Source organism: Polypterus senegalus, chromosome 14 (genome assembly GCF_016835505.1).
Source record: "Polypterus senegalus isolate Bchr_013 chromosome 14, ASM1683550v1, whole genome shotgun sequence".
Classification (NCBI taxonomy): Eukaryota; Metazoa; Chordata; class Cladistia; order Polypteriformes; family Polypteridae; genus Polypterus; species Polypterus senegalus.
In genome coordinates, this window is record NC_053167.1 from 3,577,668 (window position 1) to 3,604,609 (window position 26,942).

The 26,942-nt window shown below is 38.9% G+C and overlaps 5 protein-coding genes across 5 annotated transcripts; 2 read left to right on the forward strand and 3 right to left on the reverse strand.

Annotated features, from left to right (window-relative positions):
- Positions 1–14,882: 14,882 nt before the first annotated feature.
- On the reverse strand, positions 14,883–15,346 carry LOC120514802 (histone H2A-like). The gene has a single exon (XM_039735363.1). It carries the CDS (start codon positions 15,314–15,316, stop codon positions 14,930–14,932), a length of 387 nt encoding a protein of 128 aa, XP_039591297.1. The 5' UTR covers positions 15,317–15,346; the 3' UTR covers positions 14,883–14,929.
- Positions 15,347–16,263: 917 nt separating this feature from the next.
- Positions 16,264–16,727, forward strand: LOC120514897 (histone H2B 8-like). The gene has a single exon (XM_039735532.1). It carries the CDS (start codon positions 16,306–16,308, stop codon positions 16,681–16,683), a length of 378 nt encoding a protein of 125 aa, XP_039591466.1. The 5' UTR covers positions 16,264–16,305; the 3' UTR covers positions 16,684–16,727.
- A 1,627-nt stretch (positions 16,728–18,354) lies between these two features.
- On the reverse strand, positions 18,355–18,748 carry LOC120514938 (histone H4). Its single transcript, XM_039735596.1, has one exon. The coding sequence runs from the start codon at positions 18,710–18,712 to the stop codon at positions 18,401–18,403; it is 312 nt and encodes a 103-aa protein (XP_039591530.1). The 5' UTR covers positions 18,713–18,748; the 3' UTR covers positions 18,355–18,400.
- A 5,518-nt stretch (positions 18,749–24,266) lies between these two features.
- LOC120514993 (histone H3) lies at positions 24,267–24,745 on the forward strand. Its single transcript, XM_039735668.1, has one exon. It carries the CDS (start codon positions 24,307–24,309, stop codon positions 24,715–24,717), a length of 411 nt encoding a protein of 136 aa, XP_039591602.1. The 5' UTR covers positions 24,267–24,306; the 3' UTR covers positions 24,718–24,745.
- Positions 24,746–25,640: 895 nt separating this feature from the next.
- Positions 25,641–26,364, reverse strand: LOC120514992 (histone H1-like). Its single transcript, XM_039735667.1, has one exon. It carries the CDS (start codon positions 26,301–26,303, stop codon positions 25,695–25,697), a length of 609 nt encoding a protein of 202 aa, XP_039591601.1. The 5' UTR covers positions 26,304–26,364; the 3' UTR covers positions 25,641–25,694.
- Positions 26,365–26,942: the final 578 nt, after the last annotated feature.

A 26,942-nucleotide genomic window follows, 5' to 3' on the forward strand; every position in this document is an offset into this window, starting at 1 on the left:
TTGAGACTAGCTACGTAATTTTTTTTCATTTCTATTGATCATATCAGACGTAATTTGTTTCTGTCGGCGATAACTATGCTACCGCATGTAACACGGAAGTGTTAGCTTCTGATCGACACCTAAGTTGGCCAATTACGGTCTGGGGTTGACTGGCACCTCGTATAGCCAACGAGTGTCACAGACAGCTGAACGATGACGTACAACTCCAAACCCTGGTAGAATCTACCAGTTTGATTGGACACTGTGAGTGACACTCAAAACTTACAGCCAATGAGCAGCCGAGCATTTTGATATGTAACTTGCCATACTAACTTGTAAACAAAACGATCGGAGCTGCGCGAAGGTGGCATTTGTGCCAGTCTGCAGAGTTGGTGCGTGGTTGTTTATTGTGATTTCGCCAAGTTTTTCGCATTTTAAATATGAATAAACGTACCGATAAACGTAAATACACTCTCGATTAAATAATAGATGCATGTACGCGGCGTGAAAGTAATCAATCGGCCCAGGAGAGGTCTAATGGCAGAGAGCGACATGTGCCACGCCCTTGTGCTTTCTGCTTGCTAGTGATTGCTGCCATCAAGTGGCACATGGAAAAATGCTGAGCTGTGTTGTAACAGTTTGTAAAAGAAATGTATGTAGTTTGTGTGCATTTTTTTTAAAAAAAAAGTAAAAATAAAAATATATATATATTTTTGGCCCATAAGACTTGTATTGACTATTTTTACATAGAAATGTGTATTTTTTTTATTGTTTTTATTATTTTTATAACTAATAGAGTGACACTGTATGTAGATATAGATTCCTTTAGGTGTAAGCTTTCAGTAGAGCCCTCATTGATATCTGTGGGTTGAAGCATTCAAAAGTTATTACACTTTTTCCATACGTTCCAAAATGTGGATAATGGTCCCTCTAAAAAGCACCTGGGCATGCCCACATAAAAACTGGTGTAAAAATGTCATTTTTACAGGTATTCTTTTCAAATTTGAAATGTGAGTAGTCAACAAGTTATTCTGTTGGTACATAGTGTGTTTCTGTCCCCACCTACCTACTGCAGCTTTATTTTCCTTTATTTTCATAAAAAAACTTAGGCGAGAACAAAAAAATTTTTTTTTTTTGTGAGTTCTAATGTGCTTAACTTTTGATCAGTCACACCTACAGTGATTCTGACTACTAAGGGTGAAACTAGAGAATGTTACCTTTACAAAGAGACCAAACATGTGTTTATACTCCAGATAGTTCAATAACAGCAATGATTCTAATTTGGAGAGGTCGAATTACAAGCGATTTAGCAAAAATGACCCCGCTTGATTTAAACACTGAAATAAAAAGAAAATGTGCATAGTGTAATGCATGAGAGCATGGTGAGTCTCTCACATTCATTTCTGGGTAAAACAGGGTTGTAACAACTAGGTGGAACATTTATTTACTCAGTCTCAGTTTCCTTCCTTAGAGAGGAAGAACAGCAGACTGATGATGCGTAGTGCCTCATCTTTCTCAATCTCAGCCTCTTCCGTTCTGCTGTGATAAAAGCCCAACTGCAGGGTTACAAGATGTTCTTTATTGCCTGGGACAGTCAAATATTTCTTGCCCAATTTATTTATTTTTTTTTAATTCTCATTTGCTCCATATTCTAAGCATAACCAATTTCTCAGTTCATCAACAATGGCAAATCATTGTATAAAGAACATTTTGGAGTGTACATGTTTCAATTCAATAAAAATCACCAATCACATCAATTCTGAACCTCTTAAATTCAATATCAAGCCCCTTACTTCTGAGACATCTTGCTTTAGCCACGTGCGTAATCCATCAGCAGGTTAGTAGGTTTATTTATTAATTTCAGCCATCATAGTCTCTAGGACTTTTCTCCTGGTGTTACATTCATACATATATACACACAAGAAAAATGCAATTAAAAACACAACATTATATACGGTAGTAAAAAAACTATATTGCAGAAAACACAAATATATAAAACAATATAGTAAAGTAAAATTGCACTCCCACCCATTAAATATCAAGTAAGTCTTAAAATAGACATGATTTAGATGGTATGGAGGAATTTAGATATCGGAAAGAACAGAGATAAATAAGAGACTATGTTTAAACATAGTGACTGCAGTAGGAAAGAAACTGTTTATATGTTCAATAGTTTTTTCATTTACTGATTTAGTGATCATGTTTCTTTGATGGTAACAACTGAAGAAGATGGAAACCCATGTGAGTGTAGTCTTTTATTATAGTATTTCCAGCATGTTTCCTGGCCTGTGATGTATACAGGACCTCAGTGACGTGCAGTTTCGGGTCTACGTTTTTTTCTGCTGTTCAAACAACATGCTGAAGGTTATGTTTCAAGTGAGCATTGCCATGTCAGACTGTTATGGAGAAAGTAAGGATGCTTTCAATAGCAGCTCTGCAAAACTATACCAGCACTGACTAAAACAAGGTAAACTTTTTAAGTTGATGGAGAAAAAAACAACACTGCAGACGTTTTTTGATAAGAACAGTTATGTTTTCATGCAAGTTCAGACTATGAATGATAGTTGTGCCAAAAACACAAATGATTCCATCCTTTTCACAATTACACCATTTATAACTAGGGTGTAGGAGGTGAGGAGTGTCTCATAAAGTCCACAAACATTTCCATTGTTCTCAGGGAATTCAAGTTAAGACTCCTGAATGTGCACCAACTGGCCTGCTGATCCAGTTTAACAGATGAATTACTGAAGGCGCTGTCATAGGTGTAGAGAGAGAAAAGGAAAGGATATAAAACACAGCCCTGAGGGGAACCTGTGCTCAGAGTTCACGGCCCAGATTGTTAGTCTCCCATCTTCACTATATGAAATATATATGTTCTTTACAAAGTCAGGGATCCAGAGACATATGGCACAGTCCACATTCATACTGAGAAGTTTGCTATGTAGAATATCTGGTATGCTTGTGTTAAATGCAGAAATGAAGATCACAAATGAGATCCTACTAGAAGTATCTGGAGAGTCTGAAAATGCTGCAAAATGTACTGGAGAGTCATGTTTAATGGCACAATAAGCAAATTGGGGTATGTCAAGGATAGAACTTGTGACAGATTTGAGATGGTAAAGAATCAGAATCTTTATGAACATTTAAAGAAGAATTTCATAGAGATTTAAATTTCTGAAAAAAAGATGTGTTTGGTTCCAAGAACAACAAACTGATATGAAGATGTGGAGGCAGATCTTTTCTGGGGGAAGCAGATATATTATTCAGCATAAAAATACCAAAAAACACAAAGATAGCGTACAAGAGTAAGTCTTCCAAGCTGGCCAGGACTTGAAGCAGGAACAATTTATGCAAGCATAAGGCTATATTGTATGCATATCATTCAGCAACATAAATAAAATATGATTTGAAAGGCTATAGGGTTTTATAATTTATAATTTAATTGAGTAGCGTTAAAGTGGTTGTAAATAGTATTGTAACATAGCAATACACCTCCCCGGTAAGTGCATAAAGTGTTGTTTAAAGAACACAGAAAATATTATACCTTTTTGTGTGTGTGGCTTTGAATGCTAGATTTATTTGGTTTTATTCTTTAATGTTGTGAGTATGAGCAACTAAGGTAGAAAGTATGGAATTACACTAACTTTCATTACTATACTTGAGTAGATTTTGTAGGGAATTGTACTTTTTAAATCTTAACTTTAGTCTTTTAAAAAGTGTATATTTATTCAGTAACGACTTCATTATATTTCCAAGGCGGGTCATTACAAAGTTCAATTATTTATTCATGTTCAACATCTGGATATCCTAGTGGCCAATTAAAATAAAACTATTCATAAATTGTGGGCATTAAAAGTCGTACAGAGCCCCGTAGGAATCAAACAAAAGAAAAAGAAAAAAAAGAAAAGAAAACTCGTTCAAACAAATTACATAACTCATTCGAATGGATTATTTTATTTTTTTCCCTGAATCTTACTTCAGTAGTAAAGAGCCCCATTAATTTGTTCAAACAGATTATCATAATGTTTCCCCCTTGCAATCAAGATCTTATTACAGAGCGCTGTACGGTTTTTGTGGCATGCAGTTTAGTGAACCGTACTGTAAGTGAACTGTAAGGTCTATGTTAAAATCAGTGAACCGGAAGAAGAACTAGTTTGAAGACTACCGTGGTTGAAACAGTTATTTTGAGGAGTCCTGAAATGAGTTTTAAATACAGGAAAAGTTATAAGAATGGATTTAATACATTTTCACAGAGAATGTAACATTCCAGAGTCAATGTTAATAGGAGAAAAGGACGGTTTAAAATCTAGTTTATAATGGCACTACACAATGCAGTATAGACAAACTATTGGCTGACAATGTTCTTCTGATTCTGGCTCACTAAACTGCATAACAGGAAAAACAAATAGCCACTGAAATAAGAAAAATGTAAAAATACTCCATCCATACGAATTATGGAATGAGTTACTTGATTCGTTCGAGGGAGTTACTAACTTTTTTTTTTCATACCTGACACCTACGGGGCTCTAAAAAGTCGATCTGGAAGTGTGAAATATTTTATTAAATAGCATAATGGCAATCAGTTTTCTTTTTTTACCAGGCTAAGTAAGTGGACGCATCTCAATATATAATGGCCCAGTTTATTGGCTATGGTGGCTTTGATCCTGCCTTTTGTCTGCAGTAAATGTAGGGTTTCTGCTGCATGTGGAGGTATCTGCACAGTGGAACATGCAGCAAAAAGTTTCAGGTGTAGTGATACATGTGGCACTCTTTATAAAAAAAGAGATGATACAATACATAACTGGTCATATTTAGAAAAGCTGTTCAGTGTCAAGGACATAAGACAAAACAGCTACATTATGCAGTGTAAACTGTACCCCAAAAGTTGGTACCAAAACATACTCTGAGAGCAGCTTCTTCCAACCATCTAAGAACAGTTTGGTGACCAACAATGCCTTTTCCAGCATGATGGAGGACCAAAAGGCAAAAGTGATTACTAAGTGGCTCAGGGACCAAAACATTGGAATTTTGGGTCCATGGCCAGGAAACTCCCCAGACCTTAATCCCATTGAGAACTTGTGGTCTTCCTCAAGAGGCAGGTGGACAAACAAAAACCCACAAATTCTGACAAACTCCAAGCATTGATTATGCAAGAATGAGCTGCCATCAGTCAGGATTTGGCCCAGACGTTGATTGACAACATGTCAGGGCGAATAGCAGAGGTATTGAAAATGAAAGAAGGGCCAACACTGCAAATATTGACTCTTTGCATAAACTTAATGTAATTGTCAATAAAAGACTTTGAAACCTATGAAATGCTTGTAATTACTGTATACTTCATTACACCATAGAAATATCTGACAAAAAGATCTAAAAACATTGAAACAACAAACTTTATGAAAACCAATATTTGTGTCATTCTCAAAATGTTTGACTACATTGTACAAGAACTCTTCCTCAAACATACAAACTTCTGATAACCAATTCTTGCTATGAACAAAGCTTTATACATTTGCTGTCCTGGGTCCCACATCCTGCTCGACCACAAAACGTTTACTGTAGCATATTAATCGATGCTCTGCTGTGCTATTTAGGGATAACATATTAAACATGGTTTAAGTTTTAAATCCTTTCTTCTTTATGTTGGTTTTATACAGATTGCACTTGCCTAATATCAACATGATTCAAAAGCTTTCTGTCTCCTAATGCACTTGATTTGCAAAACTGTTTTTTTTTTTTGCTATCTAAAATTATACTTTAAAATGATACCTACATTGAGCATCATCTGCTGATATTTAGAGATAAATTTGATTACTTGCTTACCATGCATTTCTTGTCATGTCATTTTGCGTTAAGGAGAGCAACCAAGTGCATCCCAGGACTTAATGAAATGTCCTGCTCTGACAAACTCAGAGAATTAAACCAGTTTAGTCTCAAACAGAGGAAACTGAGTGAGGACCTAATCCAGGTATTTGAAATCCTTGAAGGCATTAATGAAGAAGACCCAGAAACATTCTTTCAGTTTAAGTTTAAATCACATACTGAAGGAGTGGAATTTAAGGGGAAGTGCATTTAAAACTGAAGTCAGGAAGCACTTCTTTATGCAGAGTTGAGACACTCTGAAACAACTACCGAGACATGGAGTTAAAACAAAAACCTTGACAACCTTTAAGAAGAATCTGCATGAGATATTGGGACAACGTAGATATTGTTGTGGAGAAATCTTTAGAAAAAACAAGCAGAGTCTTCAGAAAAGCAATCAAAATTTTAAACTTTATTGCACAACATATAAAACAATTGCAGAGCACATAAAGCCTGTCTCAGTTCATGAAGTGAGACCCAAGTGTCCAGAGACTCCCGAATATATTACAGTTCTTATCACAAAATGCCCCCATTCCAGACTAGTTTCCCAACATCTACTGTATAGAGTTTCCCATTATGTTTTCCCCACTCAGCACCTTTACCCATAACAATCACCCGATGTTCCAAACCTTCTCATAACAATATTCCTGCCCCTGAGGACATCCCCATAATAGCCTCCTTCCTGATAAACCTTCTCATAACAATATTTTTGCTGGCAAGACATATTTGCCATCTGGCGATAAACATCACCTGATTACCCCTCTCTTCATTCTCACAACCTAATCCTGAGCTGTTAAGATCGATGGCCTTTCAGTTGTTAATCAATTCTTAACAATTCAATACGTACCAATTAGGTTGAGATCAGAAGGACCCATGTATGAAAGCTGGACTGTCTAATTATAATTCAATTAATGATTACGTGTTGCACTAGCATCCTGTAAGGCTAAGGCTAACATAATAGGCAGCGCACAGCTTCGCTGATAAGGGCCAAGCTGCGAACAACCTTGACACAGTGCTTCATGCTTGAGAGAAAGAAGGAAAAAGAGAAGCCTTTAACAATTGCTTCTTTAAGCTAACTAATATGTGCTACTGTATCTTTTTCATAATACATTGTATTTTAATTTTATTGCCTAAGGTATTGATGAGCCCTAATGCTTCTAAATGTCATTTGATTGCTTATATGTTTTATGCGCTAGCTTGAGAGCTTGCCTTTTACTCACACAGGCAAAAGCCTTGCATGCAGTTGGTTTTGTTTTCTGTCAGTAAGAAGCTCCGCACCTGCATTTTTGCCTACTTGCTTCCTCAGAGAGCACATGGTGACCTCGGCTCACAGCTTGACTCGCAGCAATTCAAAGCAAAGCAAGTAAGAAGGAAGGGCAGGCAAGAGGCCTCTCTAACAAAATAAATGGTGTCCTTTAAAAGTTGTTTTCAGGCCTAGACTCCTTCATAGCTAAGAACACAAAAACTAATAATGCAGCACATTGATCCTTGATCAAAATTCTCAACACTATTAGCTAAACAAATGGGTTTGATGGACTGAATGACCTCCTCTTGTTTGTCAAATTTCTTATGTTCTTATGATGTCATTTTTTGCATATTTTAGTTTTGGAAATGTATGTTTCTTCAGTGATGTGCACTGGTATTGTAATAGGGGAAGACGAGTGTGGCCAATAACTTTTTAATAAGCTAAATAATATAGCATCCTTATTAGTTTCAAATTGTAATATGTATAGTGCACATGTAGTAATAAAAATATATTGACATGTTTTCATAAATTTAAAATTAATTCCAGGTGAGACTTGCAGTTAATGAAGATCTCAGTTTCCAAGAAGCAGATACAGTAATAATAAATACAGTTTGAAAACAATCGCGGCTGCTGTGCTGTTTATTTGGATTTCAGTTTAAAAATCAAAATGTTTTCATATGTGGAAATCCAGATGACACTAGATTGTTCTGTCATTTTTGGTCTATGTTTGGAATTCAGCCACTGTTGAAATTTAATAAAAAAAACTGACAGTTGCAGTTTTGCGTGTAAGATTTTCTGCTTAGTTCTGCTAAGGTACGTGAATTTCTTTTTAAACAAGATATAAATAAAAAACATGGCAACCTCATTGAATTCATATTTTAATTATCCTTGTAAACTTCTTTTGGCAAAAACACATGGCCTGCTTCCATAACTTTAAATCTCATTCCAGTAGGTGGGAGTACAATGTGCTGTACAACTGATGATGGGCCCATTTTAAATGAAGTGTACAAGGCTGCCATGTGCTTTTTTCAGATTTTCTAGGAATTTTTTGTATTTCATAAATTTGCAGGCAATTTTTCATTTTATTTAATTACTATATAAACTACAATACACTATTTACACACTTTTTGTCTATCTATCTTATTACTATGCCTATTTCTTTATGCTTTCCAATGCACAACATGATTTGTGAATATTTGCCAATTAATTTTTTTTCTATAGAAACTAAATTGTAGTTTGTGATGGACAGCTCCCGGCCAGGAGGCCAATGTACTGGAAGGACCGGGGAAGCACTGCCTCACCCAGAGCTCTAGATAGCAGCCCCCATTGGTTGCAGCAGCACCTTGGATTCCCACAGGGTCCATGGGAGTTGCAGTTTGGCACAGCCCTGTTGGGTTCCATGTGGGCCACCAGGGGACGCTGCAGAGCTCTACTTTGGGTTTCCACCACACCTGAGAGTACTTACAGATTAGGCTGTGTAACATAAAAGGAGCTGCCTCACTTCACTCAAGAAGCCAGAGGGATAGGACAATGCTTGCAGGAGGAGGAGGAGGAGAAGGAAAGAAAGTGTTGGCTTACTGTGCTGCTGTAGGCAACAATGGAAAAATTCTTCCCCAACTGGAAATAAAAAGTGTGCATTACAGAGACTGCCTAGAGTCTGTCTGTGTCGGGGTTGGCGGCTGAAGCGTTCCCTGCTGGCCACAACTTTCAATTGAGCAGTTTTTCCTTGTCTACTTTTTTTCTTTTACTTCAGTAGTTTCCATGTCAGACACTTTTACCTGAGCACATTTTTGTCTGCTTTACAATATTTCTGCTTGAGCAGATTTCTTTAGCACATTTTCAACCTGTGATGAGCAGTGTAAATGTGTTGGTATAAAGCACTGCAAAACCGCAATACCCCTCATCCCTGCACCACAATAAACACACAAAGAGGCCATTCTGTATTCCTTCAGAAAATAATGTGTTCACCCTACTCAACAGGAACCATCTTTTCTGACCAGATGAGTTTGAGCTAATAATATGGTCCTGACATTCTTCAAATCACCCACAAGAGAGAGCCAAAACTCCATATTGAGGTAAAATAAACTACTTTCTTTGAAAAAAATATATATATATATATATATTTTGTGATACCTCACATTAAACGGCGGTCTCCAGGCTAGAGCACCAAACCTTTTTTCATTTCCTTTGTTCCTCTGTATAAAACAATTGTGAGTAAAGTTTCAAATTTGTGCATAAAAGGTTTTGTTTACAATTCACCATAACTCATCTGTGCAAAAGATAATAATAATAATAATAATAATAATAATAATAATAATAATAATAATAATAATAATAAAGTTTATTTTTTATAGCGCCTTTCCCATGCTCAAGGCACTTCACAGAGTTTAAGAAAGAATGGCAGGGTATACAGTATATAGCATTGTACTAAACCAGATAAATAAATAAAGAAGATAGTGAGATAGTAAATTCAGAGAAAAGCCTAACAGACAACATAATTAATGGTCTAGCACACACACACAAAGGTTACATGAGCATCTTGACATGGAGATAAACTGAGAGAAGGGTAATAAAGTCAAGTAGAGCTAAAAGCCTTCCTGAACAGATGAGTTTTGAGTTGTTTTTTAAAAGAATTCATGGAGTTAGCTGACCTGATTCATTTTGATAAGTCATTCCAGAGTCTGGGCGCTTTACAGCTGAAGGCCCTCCTGTCACCCATGGAGTGAAGATTAGTGTGAGGCACAACAAGATTGCCAGAATCAGAGGACCTTAGTAGGCGGACAGGCACATAGTGATGGAGAAGGTCACTGATGTAGTTTGGCGCAAGGTCATTTAAGGCTTTGTAGGTTATTAATAGAATTTTATATTCAATTCTGTAAGCTTCTCCACAGCAAAATTCAACAGTATGAATGTGGACTACTAATCATACAGTGAAGATGGGCGAACATCTGTCAGGGTCCCTGACCATGATCACAGTTTCACCTCACAGCTGTGTTCTGTCCCCTCTCTTTTGCTCTGTGTACACCAATAACTGCATTCCCACTGACCCATCTATTAAATTGCTGAAGTTTGCTGATGACATCATCCTGTATGGCTTGATCCCAGACAGGGAAGAGGAGTTGCATTGGAGGGAGGTGGGTCAACTGGCCTGTTGGTGCACCCTCAACAATCTTAATTTGAATTACTTGAAAACAGCATAGATTATTCTGGATTTTTAGGAGACACTCCTCTCCTTCTACTCCATTAGTTATAAATGTCAACAGGGTAGAATCAATCATTTAAATTTCTTGGCACAACTATCACTCATAATCTCAACTGAGATGAAAAGTAACTGGTCTTATCAAAAAGAAAAAAAAAGAAAAAGCTCAGCAGTGTATGTTTTTCCTCCAACAGCTTGAAAAGTTTAACTTGTCTCATTCAGTGTTGGTATATTTTTATAGAGCCATCACTGAATGTATCCTTACTTCATCCATAACAATCCAGTATGACAGTGCATCTGCTCACACCAAACCTAAATGTCAGTGTTTTATTCAAAGAGCAGAAAAGATTGTGGGACTGAATCTGGACTGCACTGAGGAGTCTGGAAACAATCTGGAAAAATAAACAAAGACTACACTTAGCTGGGCAACTATCTCTTTCAGTAATTACCGTCAAAAAAATCTTACTAAAAGCAAGAACTTCTCGATATAGAAAGAGCTTTTTTTCCTATTGCCATCACTACGGTTAAACATGGTCTCTGACTCATCCGTCTCTTCCCGATTTCTATTCTCCACTTTTCGTTCTAAATGTTTATTTTATGTAGAACGTACCTAATATATTACTGGGTAGAAGTGCTACTACTTTATTAGATTGCTTTATTTATCTGTGTTTATTGTATGTAATGTTGTGATGGTGTCATTTATTGCATATTGTGTTGCTTAATTCTATGTATACTGCTATGCGTATGGATATAACACAAACAGAAATTCCCAACAACTATTTTGCCTAGAAATAAAGTTCAAAACATGCAGCAAAAAGCATAATGATGGCTACTGGAAGCCCTGGAGACAAAATGAATATCACTCCCTTCCACAGAAATGGCTGATTAATTTTATTTGTGTCAAACTAGGATGTGTGGCAACATGCAGAGGGATCCAAAATGAACTTTGTTACAGAAGACAATTAACTCATAGATCATAAACCTTCGCTTAATTTTCCCATTAACATCGTTACAACTACAGTGAGGCCTCAATGTTCAGAATAGTTATAATAAATGAGCCAACTATCTCATGGAAGGAAGGCCTGAATAAGTCATAAAGAAGCAGAGATTGCAGCAGAGAGAATGGAAGGAGGACAGACCGCAGTCATGTACAAGAGGAGTTGGGTTCCCAAGGCTTTGTGGGCTCATCCACTCCATGCTTCAAAGAGGCATGGGAATGAGAGCAGAAAAACTGATTAAGATACTGAAGAAGCTAGCTAACTCTTAGCTGTGGTTAAAGAAGGAAGGCAAAAGCTGGGGAAAAACATGGCTCACAAGGCCAGCAGCAGGCCATGAAAGTATAAGGAGAGGGACTCCTGTTGTAATTAACACCTCTGAACATCTATGATGGGTGGATATCAGTTGATGACCAAGATGCAACATGGAAGACAGCAAAGAAGACTGTATGGCAAGCAAAAGTGCCCAGCAGACAATACATCTACTTCTACATTTAACTGGTCTGCTTTAAGTAATCTTAGAAATGCATGTTCCATGTTGGTCTGGCACCCACTCCAGGATAGGTCATGGCCTTGCAGTTGTGGCATTCAGACCATGTTGACCATAAGTTGATTTCAAATCCATGAAATGTGTGAGGTTTGCATGTTTTCCCCATCGGGATTTTTCTCCCACATAGAAAAATTGGAGAATGTTAGTGGGGCTGGTGATCCTTGTTTCCCCACCTACAGTGTCCTTTTCTGTATGTTATTGAAAAAGGCACAAGCTCTGCAACTCTGAAAATGAATTAAGCAGATGTGTTAAATTAATGAATTAAAATTTAATTAATAAAAGTAACTATTCTAGCTGGAATAGGCCATAGCACCCCCAAAACCACTTTGATCTGGATTAAGCGGGTTAGAAAATGACATGACGAGAAACGAACATAACAAATTAAAATGATACGGTTAGCAATATTAAAAAAACAAAAAACATGAAAATGCAACACATTTCAGTTCTTGCAAATAATACTTAATTTCTGCAAAACAAAAAAATGCAAACAGCCATTAAATATATTTACCACTAGAGGTCAGTAAACTACAGCTATTTTAATAGTTATTCTCTCATCACAGATGCTTTTGACTGGACCAGTCTTGTAGTGAGGAGGCTTAATGGACAGCTCTGACAAGGAGTTTTTCTGTTAGTTTCACAAGCCTGCCATTGAATTGGCACAAAAAAGGCTCTGTGGTGGTCTATTGTGTTCTTGTAGCTGATTTTTGGAAAGCTCTGAGGGTGTTCTATGTATTCTTGCTGTTGATTTTCTTAGATTCCAATTGTGGTTGCAGGCACAAAATACTTACAAAACAAGGCTGCAGACAATAACAGGAAATGAGAGCTAAAAAATAAAGAATGTATACAATATACTACTAGTGACAAGACTTCAGTTTAAAAACAGTAAAGTGAAGCAGGGGTCCCCAACTCCAATCCTGGAGGGCTCCAGTGGCTGCAGGTTTTCATTCTCACCCTTTTCTTAATTAGTGCACTGTTTTTCTTGCTAATTAACTTTGCTTCAATCAATTTTAATTGACCTGTTTTTTAAGATTTGTTCCCTTGAATTTCTTCGTTGTTCCTCTGAAGTGCTTCATTTCTTTTCTTAAATGGCACCCAAACAGAAATGAAATGTGAAGTGAGTGAGCCAATTGAAGACCAAGGTAAGTCAGGGCCTGAATCTCCAATCAATTTCACTCAAAACATGATTCTTGTTGTTAATTAAACTTGTTCTTTAATTCTGTAGCTCGTTGCTGCTCTCATTGTGCAATAACACAGATTTCCAAAATTGGTGATTTTCTCTTTTCTAAGAGCACCATTAAAATGTTTTGGGGACCTGAGCAGATCAGCATTCCTGAGACCTTCACCTTTCTTTATTTTGAGATATTGTATGATCGACAATGTTGGTTGTTTTGTTGGTCGTGTTTTGGCTCATTTTGTAGCTTATGATTGTTTGGCTGCTAATTAAGGAAAAAGAAACAAGGGGTCTGAGTCTTCAAGAGCATTTCAAATAAAATAATTCAAAAGAAGTTAATCAGGAAGGATTAGAATGAAAACCTGCAGCCACTGGTGCCCTACAGGACCGGAGCTGGGGACCCCTGGTCTAAGATATATCTAATGCAGTGTGCAATGGACCTGAATCCCTTTCAGTATTGATTCCTACCAGGTTTTTATCTTGTACTGGACAAAGCAGGTTATGAAGCTGAAAAATGTGTACAATGAAACTTAACTTTAGTCCAGCCTGCCTCCATTCTGCCTGTGTTTTCTATAGTAGTTTGTGTGATGTTTACCCATAATAAGTTTTCATTTGTATCCCCATATTCTTGTTTAAGAATTCATTATGAAATAACTGGGATCCACTGTACTAATTTTGGTCATAATTCTGAATATCAAACACACCAGTTCATGTCATCTTCATTACTTGAATTTGTTCTGGCTGCTACTCTGGAAACGAGTAGCTAGAAAAAAATATTAATTTTGTATTTGTTGTTACGTAACAACTGTGGCGAGCGGCCAGTGTTCTTACCCCGCCGGGACGCCCTGATTATGAAAGGACCGGGGGGAGAGAGTACTTCTAGGACAGCTTCTCCCCGGACTGACAGAGGGCAGTCCCCATGGTTTTCAGTGGGGCCACAGGTCATGAACATGGCAATAAAATGGATGAACTCTTGATTTTCTACAGATATAACAAGGGTTTTTCACTTAATTCATCTGTTTCACAGAAACCTGACTAAATGCATCTCTTCTGGACATTGAATTACACTTGTAAGGTTTCATCTTCATAGTGCCCAACCACACAGATATTAAGCAAAGTAGTTCAAGGCCATGAACTACCTACATTTATACAGCATGTGAAGGGGTCTGCCAAGAACAGAAACACTCAGGTCCATTGTTATACAGCGTTAAACAATGTCTACCTCACTCTCCCTCGTGCAACTTTGGGACTGGTCTGATTTACCTGCTCTCAACCTACAGAAAAAAGTTAAAAGGTTGGACAACTAATCTAATTCTTAGATTAACACTGCAAGAAAGTGGACTAATGAGGTCGAAGTGGAAGGTGCAGGCCTGCTTTTCAAAATGCAACCCATTTGTAAGGGCCAAGTGATGTAGTCACATCCCAGACTACCTTTTGTAAGAATACAGAGGGAGTCAAAATTATATTAACACTAATAGCACTGTTACATATATACTGCATACAATTTATGTGCCACATATGGTAAATGTGTTGAACATGATGGCAAAACAGGTTGAGACATTCCTGTAAATCTTGCACATATGAAATATTTTGTGAATACATGGTTTCCACCATTCAAATGTTAGCAGAATTTTGACTCAACCTGTACGTGTGTCTCCACCAAAACCTGGTTAAGATTTCATAACAGATCATGGTTCATTCTGAACTACTGTGGAGAATTATCTGCATGATTTGCCAGTGCCCTGACCGACACTCCAGAGTGAACACACTACAGGACTAGAACTCACCAGAAACAGTCCAGCTTCACTACACTATTTAAAAGTGCTGTATGATCAAAATGCAATACTTCAATGGAAAAAGGCTCTACCTTGAATGGATGGGTGGCTCTGAAAAGAGCCGTTGATTTGAATAATCGCACCGTCCTAGTTTACTTGCTCTTAGCTGGTTTCTCGGTCTTCTTGGGCAGAAGCACAGCCTGAATGTTCGGCAGCACGCCACCTTGAGCGATAGTCACACCACCCAATAACTTATTCAGCTCCTCGTCATTACGGACAGCCAACTGCAAATGGCGAGGGATGATCCTGGTTTTCTTATTGTCGCGGGCGGCATTCCCGGCTAACTCGAGAATTTCAGCGGTCAAGTACTCGAGCACAGCAGCCAAGTACACTGGAGCACCAGCGCCCACCCGCTCAGCATAGTTGCCTTTTCTCAGAAGCCTATGAACACGACCAACAGGGAACTGCAGACCAGCTCGAGAAGATCGAGTCTTAGCCTTAGCGCGTGCCTTACCACCGGTCTTTCCTCTTCCGGACATATTGAGATACAAACACAACAGTGCTCTGTAATAAAATGTTCCAGGAACCCGGAGTAGCAGCCTTTATAAAGGCTTCATTCGCGCTCGAAGTGCTGAACGAGCTGACTGCTGATTTGCATCTGCTGTTACGTCACTCGGCTGGCGGGAGTCCTGGGCACTGCCCTCGAACCCTTCTGAACAAAGCTTCACGTTGAAAACTAAAGCTGAAACGAGAGGTGGAAACGTGCCCGTTTCGTTGTTTTGATATTTGTGTAACTACATTCACAGATACATACAGAGAGATTTATTTCTATCTATTACCTTTTCCTGGATTTCAATGCACTGATTTTTTTTTTATTTTATCTTGTATATATATATTTTGTCTCTCTTCCTTCATTGCACCGGCTAGTCTGACGTCTGAACGCTGCTTTGGTTAACACGTTTCATCTTTAGATGACTGTCTTTCAAATCGCTATACGGGGAAAAATAGGAACTCCTTCAGCAACAAGTGCAATAAAAACCGTTTGCTTTATTCTGTATAGAGTGCCGCGTAGCCCCCATATGTTCACAAGTTGAGCAGGGCTGTCTACAGAAAATTATCGTATCTTTAGTATTTGAAGTATTCTAAAGTACAGTATTTTGATATTTTTGCAGAGATGTGCAAGTTACTTTGTTTTCCCTCCTGTGATGAACCGACAGCATGTATTGAATTCACCACGAATATCCAATTGTCCTGAGGCAGATACGAATACAGCCTGACTTTAGACAAAAAAACCCTCGATGTAAACATTTAAAAGCAGAAAGCTCAAATGGAAAAAGTGTGCGCGAAGTTTATCCCACCCATTAACACAAAGGCCCCGTCTGAAATGAGGGAAACGGCTCCTCCCTCCCTTGTCGTCAGCGGCTACGTCGTCAAATGCTGCACTGCCTGGTATTTGCATGACTGGCTTTAAAAGCAGAAACCCAAGGACGCTGCGGCTGTTAATTTCTCGTTGCTATAATTTGCAATTATGCCTGAACCTAAAGCCGCTCCTGCTCCCAAGAAGGGCTCGAAGAAAACCGTTTCTAAAAGCCAGGCGAAGGGAGGAAAGAAACGCAGAAAGACTAGGAAGGAAAGCTATTCCATCTACGTGTACAAAGTACTGAAGCAAGTTCATCCCGATACTGGCATTTCTTCTAAAGCGATGGGTATCATGAACTCGTTTGTGAATGACATTTTCGAGCGCATCGCCGGTGAGGCTTCTCGCCTTGCTCACTACAACAAGCGCTCAACCATTTCTTCCCGGGAAATCCAGACTGCTGTGAGGCTCCTGCTACCGGGAGAGCTTGCTAAGCACGCCGTGTCCGAGGGCACCAAGGCAGTTACAAAGTACACCAGCTCCAAGTAAACGGCAAATGCTTGCTTAAAACCAACGGCTCTTTTAAGAGCCACTCACTTTCTTTGAAAAGGAGCTCCATTAAATCGAATAACCGCATTTGTGCTATTTATTGTATCTTTTTCACATACTGCATGTGCCTGGAAATAATTTTTCTCCACGCAATGGGAAATGCGAAAAACCGCCCGGCAACACTTTCCCTCGAAGGATTAGGTAGATTAGGGGTTCCCACAGTTTTTCAGCTTGTAAGGTACTTTTAAAATGACCAGGTCGAAATGATCTACCTACATTAAACATGATTGGGTGGGTTTGTGTGTCTAATAGATAGAGATATATATATATATATATATAGAGAGAGAGAGAGAGATCTATTGGTATAATTTTATAAAAATCTATCTTGTCGTACCTTACATTAATGGTCACTACAGTATTTGGATTTAATAATCTTCATGTGGGGAAAACGCTGACTCGCATAAGTAGAGCCGAATAATGCAGTCAAGGAGCTTTTGAATTCAGCCGAGTGAAAAATGACGGCTGTCTGACTAACTGATTTTACTTCCCTCTCCTTTCTCAGATCGCTTTTTGGAAGGAAGTCAATTTCGTAGTTTTTATGAACAGTTCGAAAGTGCCTTTCCACATTTTTTTCTTTGGAATAGCAATGATAGATTGACAGATCAGACAAACGCACTTCGATTGTGACATTGTGGGGAAACAATCCTCTTCCAATTCCACATCCAGCCCATACCCTTCCCAAACATTTTTTTTTAAATCCCTTCTTTAGTCGACATAAATTGGAAGGCTAACTAGATCACAGCCGGAGTTTTGCAGTAGCTCGCGCGTGCGGGAAGACCAGTGTGTTAGAAGAGATCTCAGACTTGCAGCCCTGTATGTCAATCAAGTGGCAAATACCATAGGGAGGATATGATTTTTTTTTTTTTTTTTTAAAGCAACGCGATCTACCTGCACTAGGGACCCCTGAGGTAGATGTTCTTATCCCGGAGCGTCTCTGTTCTAGCAGGCAGTACAACAACGAAGCTCATTTTCTCGGATTAGTGTCTAAGAGACTTAAAACAATAAAACATGATTGCTAAACTCGATAAGCGGCATTTACCCTTTACACAAACGGCTAGTAACTAGAATTCAAAATGCTTAATTAGCAAATGAAGAGCACTATCGATTGGCTACGTTTTATTTAATAGGCGACTGCCTTATCACTCAAGGTCACCTTACAATGAAATCAAACACCAATAATTAGCAAACAGGTAGTAACATTTCAAGCTGACGAAAATGAGAAGAGAATGCTCGGGCTCCCATAGAACGGAGGGCTTGAGAAAGAGCTGCAGATGAGGATCTGAGGGAGTGCAAGTCTGTAGGAGATCAGTGAGGTTATGGAGAACTTTAAATGTTAAGAGCAGCACTTCGGCAATGGCAATCAAGTTGTCGCGGTTTACAACTCGGGGCTGCTGTAGTCTGAACAGTCACCGGATCGCAGAGATTCGTCTCGGCCGACAGCAGCACCACCCCTGTAAGAAAATTCTCTTTAGAGCGTCCAAAGCTACGTGGCACAGGTTCGTCAACACTCCTTCTCACACATATAGGTACAATTATGTCCGGGAAGAACACAATACAGGAAAAACTCTCCAAGTAGAAAACGTGGGTGGCTCTGAAAAGAGCCTTTGGTGGTGGGGGCCTTAGGGGAGGTTTTGCTTTAGAATCTTTCAGTAGTCACTTAACCTCCGAAACCATACAGAGTACGACCCTGTCTCTTCAAGGCATATACCACATCCATGGCAGTCACGGTCTTCCTCTTGGCGTGCTCCGTGTAAGTGACAGCGTCCCGGATGACATTCTCCAGAAACACTTTGAGCACACCACGAGTCTCCTCGTAGATCAAGCCAGAAATTCGCTTCACTCCACCTCGGCGAGCTAGACGGCGGATAGCAGGCTTTGTAATGCCTTGAATGTTATCTCGCAGCACTTTACGATGACGCTTTGCGCCACCCTTACCGAGTCCTTTTCCTCCTTTACCACGACCAGACATCTTTCTGTCACGTTTCTACTCAAACGACTATTAACATTACCTACAATAATCTCACTAATATGAATGGAAGGACGACCTGCTCGAAAACAGCCCAGGAAATGGCTGCGCGGGCTTTTAAGAAATCGCGCTTTGTATTTGCTCTTAGGTTTCATGAGCGAGACCCAGGACAAAGCAGCTAATCCGCCACGTGGAACCTAATATCAATGCGCTGCTGAAGGAGTGATAGACTTGTGCTTTCTTTAACCATATCTCCTTTCTTTGTCTTCTCCGTTCTGCACGTGTGACTGGTAACTCGCACCTTTTCAGCCGCTTGGGCAAATGTTGCTGGACGATGGTTTTCTTTCTTTATGATGACTAAATGACAAACATGCAGAAAAGCATAATCTTGTACATCCGCGTCCACTCCGCTTTCCCCGTTTAATTGCAAGTACAAATATTCAAGCAAAGTAAAATCAAGTCTTATTTATTTTTTTGAGTCTGGATTTCTTTGTGACAACACAGAAATTGACTTTGATTTCCTTGGTATGAGAACTTCTCCTAAGGACAAAAAGTGCTTTTTCCATTTACTTTTGATGCATTTGCTTGAAAATATATTTTCACCAACGATTGTAATTTTTCATTGCCTTCTCATATTTAAAACGAAATGTAGTTATATAACATGAACATAATTTTTATTTAAATATTATACTATATAAACATTTATATAATTGTAAACTTAAACTCAAGTGAAAACGACAAGGGCGAAAACATCCATCCATACATAAAATGTTTCTTTCTGCCATGCTACCAAGGCTGCCTTGGGAAAGCTCCTTCCCTCACAATACTGGGTGACATTTAGCTGCTTCTATTATGAACAGATCACTTAATGGACTTCAGTAAAAAAAATAAATAAATACATGGGATATTTCAATAACGATTAAAGGAGATTTCCAAATTATACATGCTTTGAAACTGAAAGCACTGCACACAACAATTTTTTTTCTTGTTAATTCAGATCAGTTGGTATTGATATAGTGCTAAGGATTGAGTACAGGATCAACGTGCACACTTAAACGTACAGACAAATGTCATCAAGTATAACTTGCAAAACCTTTTATCATGTACATAAAGGTAATCACACAACAGCAAACAAACAGTATCCTGGAGAATATTCTGCTTCTGGAGTAGCACAACTGTAAAAACTCAAAATCTATTCTAATTGAAGAATGGCCAGATGACAACGAAGGAGATTGTGAGAAAATGTGGTCAAAATCACAACTGAAGGCTGTAACATAGGTATGTAAAGACTAGAATGCGTCTCACTTTATCACTCAGGCTGGGTCAAAGCTCTGGCTTACAGGCACAATCCCACTATTGACCGACACAAGGACTTAGACTTGCTCTGTTTCCGACTGAAGTACGTTGACTTCTCCTTAATTAACCTTATAGCTCTAGGCTCTGCCAGGAGTACTATTCTGACATCGAACTTAGCATGGACACTTAGTCAACACAGGGCTACTCCCATCGACGTCTCTTGAGCTCAGGCAGTTCTCCATGCTTGGAATCTTGAGCACTCTGGATTTTAGTTCTAATCACAAAACATCGCTTCATAGATTTTTCTTGTCTTCCACTTTACATGTTATCTTCATAATAATGATCTTGTTCTATACCTTTTTCAATAACAATTGCCTAATAATCATAAATCCTTTCGTAACAATCATTTCAACTTAAACATCATACTGGCTGTCAGGCCTCAAGATGACCATCACCTAATCATCTTTTACATTCCTCATATTTTCACATTCCTAATCTTGAGATAATAAAAAATGGTGGCCTCTTAATTAATCAGTCTTCATCATTAAGTTGGAACCAGGATGCCCCACATATGAGAAACTGATCTGCTCAGTCAATACGTACTTGTTGCATGTGCATCCCATACAGCTAAAATCATAGGCAGCTTCACTAAGGGCTAAGCTGCTGGAACTGGAAGCAGGCAGGTGGCCTTGAGCAGGCAAAAGCAGTACTTCCTAATAAGAAAGAAAAAAAAAAAAATACAAGCCTTTACTAATTAACCCTTAAATTCTTATATTGCTCAAGTCAGCTGATATCATACGTTTTGCTTTAACTTGATTAATTAAGATACTGATTCATGAGGAAGCACTGACATATAGACTTAACTGCTATCTAAAAAATATATATGCTAACATGAAAACCTATTTAGTCTTCTCCGAAGTTGCATTCTTGCATTTTCAAAACAATGGCTTGTTTTGGTTCACTCAAATTACATAATATCCTTGACTCACTGAAGTTTAGAAATAACAACTGAAGAGACAGATAGGCTTGTTTATGAGCAAAGAACAGGGGCCTTTATGCCTATAAATAAATGGTAACCATTTAAGCAACTTAAAGGAAATAATAAGCACAAGCTTTTAATAGTTAACAGCTCTAAAGCTAATAAAAAGGCACATTGATCCGTAAATTTTCAATAACAGGAATGACATGGCAGCTTATATAACTGACAAGATTGGTTTCTGAGAGGTGTATGTTTTCTTAACATCAACAATAAGAAAGGAAGTTTGAAATAACACTAATAAATTGAGAACAAAAACACATGCTAGAAATATAATACAGCTGCATTAAGCTTTCAGGAAACATATGGGTCCCACAACCACTCCGCCATCACACACATGAACACAGCAAACAGCAATCTGCTTCTACCTACTGTAAAAAAGCCAACATTTCATTTTTCAGCCACACCCACATCATTTGGCATAAAGCCTGCACCGTCTTCTTGTTCAGTGAAATGATTACTGTTCAGTGTTACCATTTTTTTATTTGCAGCCTTAACAGTTTTGATTTCATTCATTCATTATTAATTAATCAATTAATTAATTTGTTCAGTGGATGTCTCATTCTTCATTTAATTGCATTTTTGGCAAATCCTTAGGTGTTACTTCCACTTCCTGTCAATAAGGAACACTTAAACTACACAAAAGACAAACTAATTCAAAATTAATCATTGACGGACTCATGGGACATGGAAGCATTTAGTATATATAGTTTATATCAACAGCTGTTGTATGATTCTGCAAATGTTTTTAAGAAAATACATACTCATAAATACTGACTTGAGGGGATAGAGATTCATGTGATCAATTACTTTGTTATGTTTGAGACTAACACTTTATTTTCCATATGTACATTACTCAAAGTAGAGAGCATGTAGTTGGTCATTGTGGAACAAAAGGAGAATCTTCAAGTGAAAAAGTAACATTCTCACATTGCCTTCATACTTGGACCAGAAGAACGTAATGATTAAGTCGCCAAGAGCCACAGAGTGAAACAAAGGTGAGGACTTAACTTAAGCTCTTGCTAAAAGTCGAGCCCCTGAGCCATTTCAACAATATGCAGAGAAGTAGCTACAGTAATCTCCTTATGACAAAAAAGGCATAAACCTTTTAGAAAAAGATATGAAGAATTTACTTTGGGGTCAGAAGGAGAGGGTACCTAGAAAAAATTGGGAGCCTCCCCTAGACTTTCTCATATACACAGATGGGATGGATATTTGAGGGGTAAATCGCAATACAATGCTTATATTTATACTGTATATTATGTACATCAAAGAACCATCAACAACAAACCAAATCAAATTAATAATATATTGAACAATTGCTATAGAAGTGAATTTGAATAAATCGGACTCTGCAGCTGCAGGAATAAAAAAGTACCACTTCCGGTTTGCGGGAATAGCTCAAAAGTTTAAAGTAATCTAAGTTTTGTTCATAATAATTGTCTGCAAAATTTGGTTGACCTAAACTGAAAGCGTACTCAAGTTATCATGTTTACATACACACACACATAGACAGACATAATTCTAAAAATGGTATTTTATGACTCAGGGAGGTCTAAAACATCAAGATCCATCAAAATCACAAAATCAAATTTTTGGACGATGACAATACTTTCCCTACGAGAAAGGAAATCAGACTCATGGAAGTCTAAAACTTTGAGATTCATCAAAATCTCGAAGTTGGTTTTTTCCTAGTTTTTCTTTCCCCATACACTGTCAAACTGAAGATAGTTCCACAACTGTTCCAGAGATGTTAATGGAAAATTGGTCAATGGAGTGAACGCAGCATATGTGATTTCCATTGCACAAATGAATTTGGAATATAATTCTTCACATTTGAGAAAAAGGAAATCTGATATATGACATTATGTGGAGGACTCTTATATGACAAGGTCATTTTGGAAAGTGCAATAGAATATCACCAAATAACGCAGCCTACCCCAGCCTCTTTTCACCAGCAGCAATTCCACCACCAACATCCTTAATATGGGTTATTAAAAGAGGGAAATTTACAAAAGAGTTGGCCTGAGCCTGGCTACAGATTAAGAGCTGAGACATGATGGACACATCAGATGATAGTATATATTGTCCACAACTAAAGCAATTGCTACTGCTAATCTTTCCATTGATTAACTGAGTTTAGTTTCACAGTGTCCAGAGAACAACCTGACAGCATGGGTCGGTCAGAAAGAACGATTTCTGGACGGTTTTGAGCTCATTCAGTTTGGAGTCGTCGATGCACCTAACACACAAGACTTTTTGATAGCGGGACAAAAAAAAACACACCTGCCTGTCCACAGTGAAACACAAAAATACAAACAGATATTGTTATTTTCCACTGGGGTGCTTAGGTATGGGTTTCCTCCAAGTCCAAAGACATGCATTTTAATTGGACTGGTGTTGCTATATTGGCTGTAGTGAGTTTGTGTGTTTACCCAGTGATGGACTGGTGCTCTGTTCAGGTGTTGTTCCTGCCTTGTATCTTATGACTTCAGGGAGAGGCTCCAGCTGCACCACAACACTGCACTGCTTAGTTAGTTTGGAAAATGAATAGATCTGCTTCCCCTTATTCTAGCAGCCATTATCATACTTGTTATGAAACATGAAGGAACAAAAAAATAGATAAATAAGCTTGAAAGCAACTTTTTGTATCATTTAAAATATTTGCTTGATTGATTTGTCCTGTAGGTCATTCATCATTTCTTGGCCATAGCATTACAGGTGTAAGTATGAATGAAATGAAATGACGCTGTACACTTTGTGTGTTTGTCAATCGCTTACAAGTCTCTTTTCCATAACTATTTCCCAAATTAACAATAAGAAATCGTTGTTAATCTAACAGCTACATTCAGCTTCATTCCTTTTATCTATGTCTCTCCTCTTTCTCAACTGCACACTTTGTAAGTACTAAAATACACGTGGCCAACTTGGGAAACCGTACTGGTAGGGGTTATGGCAAAGCCAACACTATAATAAGGGAGAGTAGATGCTGTGTACCTCGCTGACTTTCTGAGAACAGTTGCCAGCAGTAACCGTTAGACGTTGAGAGCACGGAAACAAAGGCAGCTTTCAAATTGCGCGTCAAGCTTTTAAGTGGAGCAATAGAAAGGAGACTTCTAGGCCGAACCAAACGCGTATGCCCGGCCCCTTTTACTTTCATCCAATCAGAAAACAAAAGGACCTCAATATAATGCGCCTCGTGCACCTCTTCCCCTGTTCATTTTTTGGATTTGTTTCAGGTCTTAGTTGGTAGTAAGTTAGTAAAATGGCAAGAACGAAGCAGACAGCTCGTAAATCTACTGGTGGCAAAGCTCCGCGTAAACAACTTGCCACGAAAGCAGCTCGTAAGAGCGCACCTGCTACCGGTGGGGTAAAGAAGCCTCACCGTTACAGACCCGGCACGGTAGCTCTGAGAGAGATCCGTCGCTACCAGAAATCTACTGAGCTGCTTATTCGTAAGCTGCCTTTCCAGAGACTCGTGCGAGAAATCGCCCAGGATTTCAAGACAGATCTCCGTTTCCAGAGCTCCGCTGTCATGGCTTTACAAGAGGCCAGTGAGGCTTACTTGGTCGGCCTGTTTGAAGACACCAACCTGTGTGCCATCCACGCCAAGAGAGTGACCATAATGCCCAAGGACATCCAGCTGGCTCGTCGTATTCGTGGAGAGCGCGCCTAAGGACACAAATTAAAAGCAATCTACGTTTCGTAAAAGGCTCTTTTCAGAGCCGCCACAAGTTCAGTTGCAAGAGAGGAAATCCAACTTAACATTACTTATAAATGTGTACATATTTAATTATATATTCATTATTTAAAAGCCACCTATTAATGGTGACTCTAAAATCCGTACTGACCCCTACTCTCTCCTGTTTATTTTTCCGGTTTCTTTGTGGTGGCGGCCTGCGCCACTACCACCTACTCAAAGCATCATGATGCTCCAACTTTGGGCCAAAGGCCAGAAGTCCACATGACCAAGTCCTTCGGTGAGAACTCTAAATAAAAAAAGGACGGTTTAATTTTTAAGTAGACGGGGACTGGGCGTTCTCATGGTCTGAAATCCTGCACCTTACTCATTCTGTTAATGATGTCTTATTTTATTTGTTCTGTATTTCTATTAATTATGTAAAGCACATTGAGCTACATTTTTATATGAAAATGTGCTAGATATAACATGTGGTAATTATCACGCCCAGTGTATCCCTGCCAGAGAAGATCAGATGCACAGAAGTCCCTCTGGTTGCCTTATTGGCCCCGTTAACAGACACCGTAAATGAACCTCTGTGCCGCCGTTAGTTTGAACTGTACCTTTGTGAAACCAAAACGAACTCTTGTCACTCTCTGACGATATTTTTTGACCGATGCTTTAATTCAAACTGATTCAACGTATTCGATATTGGTTATATTTATGGGACCTCGAGCGGGAATAACTTGCTCATGGTCACACATTGTCATGTGGTTTCCAAACGACAACTTAAGGGTTTGAAATCAAAATCCCTCACCCACTGTTATTCCCCTTATGTTAAGGGCAAAACGGCCACAATCACCCGCGCAATTCATTCTTTTTCAAAACTTAAAAAAAGATTCGCCCTTGTCAAGGATGTGGGGGCTCTGAAAAGAGCCGTTGATCTCTAGTTATCGGGTCACGTATAAAACGGATCACTTTTTCGGTGCAGCCTTCTTCACAGTTTTAGGTTTGGCTGCTTTAGGCTTTGATACTTTGGCCTTCTTCGGACTCTTTGTTGCCTTTTTAGGCTTTGCAGCGGGCTTCACTTTCTTGGGACTCTTGGCGGCTTTCTTGGCTACGGCAGGCTTCTTAGCGGTCTTTTTGGCTGCGGCAGGCTTCTTAGCGGTCTTCTTGGCTGCTGCGGGTTTCTTAGCTACTGGCTTTTTCACTTTTTTGGCGGCAGCCGGCTTCTTATTCGGAGCCGCCTTTTTCTTCGTGGCTTTCTCCTTGGCTTCTGCTTGCTTCTTGTTGATTTTAAAGGATCCAGCCGCGCCGGTGCCTTTTGTCTGCACGAGAGAGCCTTTGCTCACAAGACTTTTTACAGACAGTTTTACGCGTGCGTTGTTCTTCTCCACATCGTAGCCACCAGCTGCAAGAGCCTTCTTGAGCCCAGCCAAAGATAGTCCATGACGCTCCTTTGAAGCCGACACAGCCTTCACGATCAAATCGGACACACTAGGGCCAATCTTCTTAGGCTTCGAGCTCGGTTTCTTCTTTGGCGCTTTAGCCGGCGCGGGAGCTGCTGGAGCGGTTTCTGCCATTTCGAAAAGACACACTTGGATTTCTCTGTAAATTTCAGCTGCGAGCGCAGGCTCAGCCTCTCATATTGGATAGGTGAGAACCGTGCAGACTCAAGCAGTCCGTTGCACGTGCAAAGAGATCTGGCCCCCGTGTTTCCTGCCCCCATAAAATCCCGTTTAGTACATGAAAAAAATAAAATAGAGAAATCACAACCACGAACTGTATACATATCGAAGGAAACTCGTTGTTAACGGTACGTGTGCCATCGTTTAAAAAGAAGGTTCAGTGGAAAGGCCAGACGGAGAAATGGCACTGTGTACAGGGCGGGCACTCACTAGTTACAAGTCCAAATGAAACGTCGTTACTGATACACGGTTGACTGCAGTTTTTTCATAGTGAAAACACGACAGACTAATAATAGAGAGGTCCATGACTGATGCCGGAAAGTGTTTACGTCTTTTTCGCAAAAATCCACAGAAAATCCGAGCTTTCTACAAATTCAGATGAACTCAACAACAGGAGAAGTGTTTTCCAAATTTCTTGAATATTTCCTTGAAATATTCTTGTTACGGAAACTACAGTACTTTATTTTAAAAATCCGGCGTGGAAAAACTATATCATGCTTGGGAAATTAAAATTGCCTATTAAGAGATTCCTCA